Below are 11,084 nucleotides of genomic sequence, written 5' to 3'. Positions count from 1 at the left end.
TATACGTTGTTTAAAGTTATATTATTTTTTTTATTATTGTTAAATTTAAAGTATAATTACTAATTGCCCGTCTTTTTTCTATTTATCTTGAATTTAAAAATATTAGTTACTTTATTCCCTCATAATTGAAAGCTTATTTGCAATGAATACTTGCCTTTTTTCGCAAGAGTTCAAATTTTGTACGGAACCTAAAATTAAGGTATTAACTGTTTTTAATATATATCTGCAAATTAAAATTTACTCATATTTTTCTATTTTCCTCCCTCTTATAATTAAACATCATTTCAATTTTGATTTTTTTAATATAAAAATTATCAACTAATGTTTTATGTTTAAATTGTTCTATAGCCTTTTTTTGCACAACCAAAACATGCTATGGTACTCCAAAAATTTGTGGGAAATCTTTACATTAAAAAATATTTCAAATTACTTTGATTTGGCATAAACAATTTAGTCATGCCCAAAACATGGACTTGACTTTATCAACATCTTTTTAAAATACTAACAATCGGAATATATTTGATACTCACGTATAATTTAAATTTTTATTATATTTTTTAATTGAATAAAAAAAATAAACAATAAATTAAGTTTGAGTGTGCATAGTCATTACTATAAGTCTATAACTAATGAATTGAAACATATAATTATTTATAAGAAAAAATTAAGTTAAGTAAGAGTATTTTAGGTAATTCACACATAAATCCATACTCTAAGCACCATATTAGATACATTTTTTTCAACCCTACTATATGTTTCGAAAATTATATTTGCTTTCATTCTTGGTTACAAAATTTTCTTTAATTATAGCTAACTTTTAAGTTATATTAGAAGTCGGTGCACATTTGATGCATAGTATAATTAAAGTTTTATTATATTTTTTAATCATGTTTTCTTATTTGTATCCAACGTAAATTTGATGTAGATTATGTATTATTTAACTTGAGGGTAAGACTTATTTATACTATGTAAAAAGGAAAGGCGTTCTATAATTACAAAACATGACATCGCCACACTAATTTTTAAATAGACGATTATGTTCCTAATTAGACAATTTGAAAAATTAATTATAGTTACCTTCTTTTTTCCAAAAGTGACTCTATGTGGTTTTACCACCACTACACCAATTGTTTTGTTTTGTCAATAATATCTTATGTTGGTTACTTTTGCTTTTTTCGTTTTTTTTTAAATGCAATTTGTTAGTTTATAAAAAAATTATTTTTATTTATAATATTTTTTAAAACGTAAAAGATTATTAAGAGAAGAACCAGTTACATAAAGTAAGAACTACTCGAAGATCCTTTACTCTGACACTGATAGCATCTGGGCAAGAAGTATCATAGTTTCTGACAGAAATTACCAGAGGAAGCAAAATATCATGGACATAAATGTTCCTGCAAAACTAGTGCGTTTTTGGTGAGTACAAGTTCTTACAACCGACTAACCAACTATAACTCATTTTGCTATTCTGAGGCTTACTCCAAATTATTGCGATCTTAACATAACACCCATTAATAAGCTTCTGAAATTTGCATATACCTTCTTGCCAAATCAAAAAATCTGCATATCAAAATTGCTCAAGAGAACTCAAAAAATGCACGAGGTTTTCTAACAAGGTTGGGTTGGGGTTGAGTGACTAGAGTTGTGAAAATATTAGAACTATCGAATCTGAATTGCGGAAGGAACAGAATAGAAAACACATCTAGGTTTCATCCGCTGAAAAGCTTCCTGAAAGTACCGTCTTTACGATCTCTGTTAGATGATTCAGTTAAAGCTAGGAATCTCCGGATTCCGGTTGTGGCAGCGCCTCTCCCAAGTGCAGCAGCTCTTGCTACGATATCTTCCTTCAGTGGGATGATTCCAGGAGTAGATGGATTAGCTACAACTGGTGCAACAGTAGTGGTAGCGGCAGCCTGGACGACTGGCTTGATATCTGGTTGATATGTCCCTGCTCCACGTTTGTTGTAATCATCTAGTATGCTTTGCTGGTCAGCCTTTTTGAGGCCCTGGCAATGAGAGTGATAATATTCAATCAATGAGCAGCTGAGTTTGATTTTGACTCTCCATGTATATGATAAAGTCCATTTGGAGTCGAGAGCCATCCGTTTTTTAGTAGAAATAGCAAAGAAATGTCTTGACCCAAAATTTATTAGAGTAAGAATTGAGACCTTTCATATATGCATATATAAGCCATCATATACCAAAACGAATTTATTATGAATTTCCAATTCAAAGAAATAAAAAGAACAAATTCAAGATGGTGGTTAAGGACAAACCTTTAGATCCAGAATTCGCTGGAATTCTGAAGGTGTACCTTCAGGCAGCAGAGCACTATATGTATCTGCCACAGAGTCAACTGGGGACAAAATAACCTGCATAACAAGTAAGGGAATATGTCCAGAAGGAAAGATATAGAAGTGCATTTTTATGGGAAAGTTTTGGTGTAAAGTTCAATCAGACCTTTAGTAATGCTTCAGCTTTGCTCATTTCACTACTTACAAATTTTGAGTAGCCAGCATCTGCCGGTTTCTGTTCACAAAACCAAAATAACGGGGTAGTTATGGCATTTATCTCGTGGAAGTGAGAAAGGGGACACCATAAGTTACAACCTTCTAAGATTGAATTTCTGGTCCACACATACCAGAATAGCTTCTGTTGATCGTTTCTTTTTAGATTTCCTTCAGACTACCACACTACTTTAATAGGATTGTTTGAACTTAATTTGTAGTTTGAGAACTATAGCCAACATAGATAATGGAAATATTCTACAAAAATTACAACTAGCATTATGATATTCAGATGCAAATATAGCATAGCTGTTATGTTTTTTAATATCTATGGTGGGAATGCACCATCTAACAAGCTACAGCTGCATATTGAATATTAAGATTGTCTCGCCACATTTCACATGTGAATCAGAAAATGTTTGCATACACGTGCATTGAAATGTGGAAGTAGCATGTAAAAGGGACACTTATATATCGTTATCCACAGATGCAATATGCGCGCTTTCGGAGCAAAAGTTTTATTTTCCAACGAAGATTATCATGCATTTTGCAGTTGAAGCCATGCTCGCATTCGTTAACTAGCTCCCAAAATCTAAAAAAGAGGAACCTCAAGATTATTAGCCAGTTTCCAGTTGAAACCATGTTCACAGTTTTCACTTGCTTGCAGTCCCAACACTGTTAAGCTAATCTGTGAAGAATACACCAATATGTCATCCAACTGCTGGCAGTTGGAGCCATTTGTGTATTTTTAATAGCACACAGACTCTAAAGAAGGGGAAAACTCAAGATTATTGGGCATGTAACATTGGATGCCATTTCCTTAGTTTTAACTAGCTCATGGTCCCCAACACAGGAAGCTACTTTTGTGAAGAGTACACCATTATGTGATCCAACTCATGCCAGCTGGAGTTATTTGCTTATTCATAACTAGCCTGCAGATCCTAAAAAAGGAGTAGCACCATTAAATCCATATGTGACTATGATTTGTACTTTTTCCAACAAAGTAATTCTGAAAAAACATCTATAGCAAATGATCCTCAATATGCTAATTGTATATATAGGGAAAATCACCTAAGGTCAGCTAATTGATCCTTGTTCAAGCTACGCAGGAATATGTACTAAGACTTGCTGTATGGATTGACAAGCACTGATAATTTCCATCTTATATTTGCAGGTATGGGAAATGTGCAACTCAGATCAACTTAATGCTCCACATGCTTGTAAATAAGACAAATGAAAGAAGATGCAAAAAGCCAGAATAAGTACACAGATTCTCTATACTATTTGATGATGTCTAGTTCCTGCAATCCAGTAGAGGTGCAAACATACCTGTTTTCCAAGGGAAGGAATATCCAGAAGAATTGTTTTTACAGCCTGTGTATCCAATAACATCTGCAAATTGCAAAATACTTGAGCTTTACATAAATAATATATGTAATGTATTTATACCAGCACAATTTCTATAATATTCGAAAAACAATATAATTATTGGAAATATTTGTAAGCAATAAAGTTTCTGCTGATTGAATTGCAATGTTATCATGTTAACTTTTACATAACAAATGTTAAGACACAGAAGAGTTAACAAACTAAATACTTGTTGTGCTCCTGTTTCCGATATGTGCTTGCATTTGAATATATTGAGGAAAAAGCGAGGACCAAGATTTGATGCAAGCTGCAAAGATCGGAAAGTATGAGTATTTGATGAAGACAAAATAATAAATAAGTTTACAAAATGTAAGAATGTCTCCTCTGGATTATTGCAGATAGTATAATTTTTCAAGAGTACATTTACATGCCCCTGGGCCACAAACCCGACCATATGCTTTAGATAGTTGATTCACTCTAACAGCACACCAGATATTTGGTGAGAGATCGTGCTTCACCCTCTCAGACCTTCTGTCTCATGAGCAAAAGAAAGCATATACAAATATGACTAATATAGATCAAACAGGCAATAAATTTAGATGGAACCCAGCAAATGAAGCAAAAACAAGAATAACCAAAAGCAAGTTATACCAAGGTTTTGGCACACATGTATGTTGCCTGGAGTAACCAGCCACTAAATGTGTTCATCTCTCTTATCATTTTATCCAAAGGGTCAATGTCACGGTCGACAGTCATGTTTACTAATGTTCACTGGGATACAACCATATGTATACAAATATAAATAGTGAGAAGACCAAACAATTTCATAGGTAATAAATTTGCATTAATATGCAAGATAAGAAGTGGACAAACTTGAAATCTACTAACATATTTACCTTGTCAAGAAAGAACTGAAAATATATAGCTGAAAGAAGGCTTCCAAGTACAGGAATGCTAGCAGTCAGAATTGTATTTATGCCATTCACATACCTGACAGGAATGCAGAAAAAGTCAACAACAAAATGGGCATATTAAGATGTTCAGTGGTTAACATATTCATAAAGTCATCTTACGCGGACTGGTCACCGACACTTTCCAGCGTGCCCCAAGGAACACGTGTCATTGCAACCATTTCGGTGTCAAATTTAGTTTCTATACCATGCACGAGAGTTATCAATGCTTTTGTTATAACCGCTGAGAACTCATCCTGCAAAATACAGTAGTAACACGAAACATAGGTCGTTGAAATACAGAGGAAAGCGGGGGAAAGAGGACCCAGCAAGAATTGTCTTAGAAGTATGCAAAATGCACTACCTGTACTTCAGACATATCAATCTTGTCCGCAAATTGAGGATCAACTATTTTAGACACATTTTCGGCCAATTCACCTGACTAAAGACATAAAGTGGGGGTTGCTTGAACAAGAGAAAAATGAAGAAATGAAAGTTCAGAAATAAGAAAATTGCAGAAAAAGGACAAACACTAGTACCAAATGTATTGTCATCACATCATCTCAGTACTTTATTTTATATATGAAATCTTACATAAACAAGACTCCAGATGCGGCGGATATGATGTGCCATGAGTCACACAGACACCAGCCTCTTAGTCAATCAGAGATGCTACAAAAATTTAGATTCTTTCTAACACAAAAGATATTTAAAGGTCATATGGCGACCAACAAGTATTTGCTTCATTTTAAGTCGGATAAAAATCCCTGACGCCACCTGTAGTCTCAATCATCCAACAGACCCATCATACATTTGCTACAATCTGGTCATTTTGAGAGATAAGTGGAGTATCAGACAACATACACAGGACATCTCCCACCACTCTTTGGCAAGATTAAAGATTTTAATTTATGTCAACACTAATCATTCTCTATGTTTCTTTTAAAACCAAACTACATTGCATATAATTGAAATCCAATTTGATCACTACAGATAAACGAATTAAAAACCAACCGTCTTCTGGCAATACTCAGCTGTGTTGACAATATAACAGATCAAACGTTCATCCCGGTCAGATGTCTGCAAAATATTGCCAGTTAGGGGATAAGCACAAAAAACATAATTGTGTAGTAACAACCTAATCTAAAAGAGGAAGTAGTACTTTAATTTGACCATCCATTCCAGTAGCAGCTGCTACAATCCCTGTGCCACCCTTAGGCAGTCTACCAAAAAGCTTTGTGGCATATGCTTTAAGAATCCTTTCAAATACCTATTTTCAGGAATATGGAGTTTTAGAGGACATATAATGGATCTCTGTGATGGAAAACCTATTTATAGAAGCTTGACTTAAATGACATAAAATGGGGTTTCATAATCCAGTCTAGACTAACTGTTTCCAGAACAAAAGCAGAATCATACAGTGCCTAGGCATTTGCATCGCAATTTAATCCCACAATGTTAAGGAGGTAAAAGTTCATCATACTTTCAAGGCAATCAGGCAAGAACAGTGAAACAGTGCCAATATCAGTAAGTGAGAGGTTAAAATTTGGTCAGTTTTGCCTCTAATTATTTCATTTTTCAAGTTGAATAAAAGTTACAAGTATATGGATAAGTTTGCATTTACTATGTGACTCTGTTAGTATCAGATTGTTGCTCAGTTGATTCTTCTGACAAGATTATAATTTCTCCAATGGAATTATTGTGTGAAGACATAGAATAAGTACCTCATTACAGAATGACAGATAATAACAGCATATAGAGAAATTTTAATATCGAGGACTTTGCAATTAAGGGCAACCAAAAATCAAACAGCAACATGCTGCAGAAGATACATGACCTGCCCAGCTATTAGAATCTTTCTTCTTTAGTCGAGGGTCACACTTGCCTTTCTGACATGGAGAAACCGTTGTGAAACTTTAAACATAGATTTTTGGTTCCAATCTCCTGAGTCGGAGCATCTTTAGTGTAAGATATCAAACTGTCGGAAGATTGTTGTAATTCCAGATCCTTGGGATTGTAGTATCTGCATATATTCTCTTTATTTTGTATGATGTAGTTTGATTTTATTTCCTTTTCTATACTAGGTGACTAGCTAGGACATATTTCTTGTACATATATTGATACTCTCTGTGTATGAATGAAAGATGTGTGATAGTTTTCCTTTCTCAGATTCTTTCTCATTTCAGAAGCATTTGTACATTGAGCAGTAACATTCATTTACGGACCACATGTACTCATGTTGATCTCACAAATATAGTTATTCAGGCAGTGCATTGTATATTAATTTCACCAAGAGTGTTAACATTCTTTACTCCTCATTCTTTTCTTTTCCTCCTCCTTTTCTTTTGGCAATGTATATGTTGGCTGAAATTTTTGTCAAGAATCCGGAATGAGGACACTAACTGAAGAAAAAATGGAGCTTGTGAAGAGTCCGGTATTACAAAATTTTAAAATTTTCAACTAATTCAATTAAATGCAGATCAATGATAAAACCTAAAAAGAATCCAACTGACGATAGGTTTCAGGACAACCAAGGTCTTCAAAATTAGAAAGTAGGCTCCTAAATCAGAAATGAACAACCTAATAGAAGTAAATATCTGCTTCAGGCCAGGGAATAATAATCAAAATGGGAAACCACACCTTGAACAAATTAAAGAGTGTCTGGCTTTTTGTTAAAGCACTGCATCTCTTTAAACTCCTTCTGATAATCAAAAAGACCTTCATAAACAAGCAAGGACTTAGTACAAGCGATATTTTAACAACTTACTAAAGTGCAAAAACAATAAGAAAATGATGAATATTACAAAAATGACATTTTCAAAATGAAGATCAGATTTGATACTACATGGCAAGGAGGAATTTAGTGTACTAAGGGTGCCACATAAATCACAGGAGAACAAGAAACAGGACCGTTATAGCTCACATATTTGAACTGATTTGATAAAATGCAATTGTGCTTGTAATTCTTTAATACCAAAATTAAATGCCCAATCAAGCCTTCAGCGGTGAGATAAAATTGTACGCCAAGTAAAGAGAGATTCTGGCACCTCAAAAAACATGGAAATATTTCCTCCACAGTCTGCCATCATTTGCTTAAGATAAGAGAAAAGGAATAGGTGCTTCAGAAAAGAAAATTAAGCCAGCAGTTACGATACATTTCCTCATCCTCCTCTTCAACCATATTGTACCCTCTTGTTTGGGAAAAGTACAGAAGCAATATACATTCCATAAAAACACATAGGAGAATATTACTAAGCATATGCATTCACATACTTGAATAACTAACAAGTGCTTGTTATCTTCTTGCTATTTACAAACAGATTTCCACTATGTTTTTCATTTCTATACCTGAATGCTGCTAGATAAAATGTTAGTTTGACTTCCGTCTTCAACATCCCATGTTTCTTCCTGAAATAATGAGATATAAATGCATGTCGTGCAGGAGATCCCAATTCCACTTACAAGTTGATAAAAAGAATTGGATGCTCCAAACCTGTACAAGTTTCTCCAAGTGCTCCATAAGAGTCTTCTCTTCGAGTTCCACATATACCATCAAGTAAGGTTCAAAGCATGATGAGATTATTCCTCGAAAATTGAACTGCCACATAGATCAAGCACACCATTACAGGATAAAGTGCAGGCACTTCATTTTTCAGGTTGCATCTAGTATGAGAATCAAGCTACGGGCTTAAATGAGAAGGATCTAAGTGTTAAAGTAAACTGTTCAAAGAATCAATAATACAATCAATTTCTCACCTACTGTCCCATAACTTATTTAAAATAACAGTGTTTAAGTTAACTTGGAAAGATATGATAAATCAAAATTTTCAAGAGCATTCAACTATTGACTTGTAAAAACACATCTCAGTTAAAACTTCTGACTTTATTTTCTTTTTTCCAAATTGACATTCCAATAAATCATTTTCTTTTTCAATCTTTTAACAAGCAAAGCACCTGAAAATAGATTCAGTTATTAAGATTTAATCAAAAATAATAACTGAGCATGCCTTGACATGCAGAAGTTCAGTTACTAGAAGCAAAACAAACCATGATTTTTAGAAATTACTGCCCATGAACTTGTGCATGAATATCATTTGCAGATTCTAACTCATTTCAAACAAGGAAGCAAGATTTGTATTGCCTATTTATCTAATGAAACTGAACGTAATCCTTATATCGGGAAAAAATTTAGAAAAAGGGGGGAGGGGGAGGGGGAGGGGGAGGGGAAAGAATTTATTGTAGAATTACTAAGAAAGGTGGCTGATGAATGAGTTGCTAGTTGGAACATCCAGGTAAAGGAATTTACCCCGGCACCAGGCACTGACAAATCTTTGTGCTCATTTTGCTCCTGACAAGGGAAAGAAGTATCTCAGAAGTCAGAAAGTAACATGATGCAGCCAATTATAAATCGGACTTGTGTATGCATCAACTAACTCAAGTAATTGCAGATTCATGCCTCGTTCTCATTTGTACGATTTGCAGCAAGCTTTTTCTCATATTTCTTTCGAATGTCTGAAACAGCCTGATTGCTATTTTCAGTATTACTTTCCCCGACATCATTTCCTGATTCTCTGCTACCATTTCCAGCACCAAATTTCTCTGCTAATTCTTCCTCAAATTCCAGAGTCCGTTGCAATGCCTGGAAGCATGCATCAATATTAGAAGGATCGAAAAAGTGAAACTGGTAAAAGATATAGCTATATCAGGTGAAAAATACTCTTATTAATTTATTTAACGTGAAATTATTTGATGATGCTCCATTGACAGAGGGCTTAACATGCAAAGACACAGAGAAACTAAGAAACCATAGATTTCAGTATCTCATCAGTGTTTGCACGGAAAGAGGCTGACAGGGGTAACTAAAACAATTAGTTTCTACCTAAGTCTGTATTACTGATCGAGGAGCACATAGGCAAACAGGCAGAAAATTCTGTAACTGCTACCAGATATAAACAGAAAGGAAATAAAAACCCACGAAGGGGTAAAAGTAAAAGGAGCATCTAAATACATAAACACAGAAAAGCACAGAAGAGGCAATGAGTTTGACCTCAACTGTTGAGACTTGCGATAATACATCTCCGGGGAAGTCGATGTATAAGTGGACAAAAGGAAAAGTGCCTGCTTACACACTGATGGTTTTTACCATCCTGAGGATGACTTCGTGCAACAAAGTATTCAAACAGAAACCTTTTTCTTTTAATTTCATTTTTATCACGCACACATCCAATGGAATATGGGTTTCAAACCCAACACCTCAACTAGGAAATACCAGTTCCTCAACCATTGGGGTATCCCTGTGGGACTATTCAAAGAAAACTTACCAACAATAATGTCCCAACATCCGGCTTTTCGTTAAGATTGCTGAGGGTCTCCTCAAGTTGTGTCCTGGAATACAGAGAAAGTGACGCTAATTTATCATTATGGAAAAGATTATAAGAAATCTTACAGCATATCTTATTAATGTAACATGATTGGTTTCTGTTATGTCTCCTTAGGAGCCAGAATAAAAAATTCAGCAAATCCTTTGATACCAAGATTTATTCTATGAATTCAACGTAAAAAATGGTCATGAATATAATTTGTCTAGGAGGGGGTGAAAAAGCCAACTAGCAAAGGCAGCAGCCACACAGGATTGCAGATAAAAAACAAAGTGGTTTCAACAGGGTTTTGATGCCAAAGCACATTTCTGAGTTTGCTGATACAGCAAACAAACCATAAATAAATTGATAATCTGTGATGATTTCACCAAATTTACTATCACAGTGATGAAAGCATAAGAAACAGTTTAATGGTTTCAATTTAATCACTGTTTCAAAATCTAAAAACTGAAAATGAAAACACAAACAATAGGCCCGCTTTCACATATAAACTCAATCAGAGGTAAGTCACCAACCTTGTCAACTTGCAGAACTGGATGCACAGCAGATAGGGAACATGCCAGGAAGGTGGGAAAATTTTCCAAATCTCTTCATTGGTCCTCAGTCGACGCTTGATCCAAGCATACCTTCTTTCTGTTTTATCCAGCTTTGCTAGTTCTGTGAACAGTAGAATATACTAAAATTTCAAGTTCTTAATCAAATTCAACTTCAGAAATTGCTGACACCAATAACCAAAACCAAGAAACCAGATGTACCTGCTCCCTCAAAAATTTGTTGATATGAAGTAAGTTCCCTGCTGCAAAAATTCTTTACTGAGTCTTCCCTGACTGATGGCTCCAAAGCATCAACAAGTAGGCATGCATCTGATAGCTGCTGTAGAT

General features: G+C 34.6%; 1 protein-coding gene across 1 annotated transcript; it reads right to left on the bottom strand.

Moving 5' to 3' along the window:
- Window positions 1,324-11,083, bottom strand: LOC105166634 (vacuolar protein sorting-associated protein 53 A; the record flags this gene model as incomplete). The annotated part of the gene is given in 18 exon segments (XM_020695234.1): window positions 1,324-2,006; window positions 2,277-2,372; window positions 2,461-2,529; window positions 3,837-3,899; window positions 4,105-4,182; window positions 4,772-4,865; window positions 4,949-5,082; window positions 5,190-5,267; window positions 5,840-5,905; window positions 5,988-6,095; window positions 7,466-7,543; window positions 8,174-8,233; window positions 8,319-8,423; window positions 9,132-9,173; window positions 9,282-9,464; window positions 10,147-10,210; window positions 10,719-10,860; window positions 10,959-11,083. Coding segments are annotated over 18 exon segments (1,882 nt in total), but the record flags the coding sequence as incomplete, so codon positions are not given.

This window comes from Sesamum indicum, linkage group LG7 (assembly GCF_000512975.1).
Source record: "Sesamum indicum cultivar Zhongzhi No. 13 linkage group LG7, S_indicum_v1.0, whole genome shotgun sequence".
Lineage (NCBI taxonomy): Eukaryota > Viridiplantae > Streptophyta > Magnoliopsida > Lamiales > Pedaliaceae > Sesamum > Sesamum indicum.
This window is presented reverse-complemented; position numbering and strand designations above follow the sequence as displayed.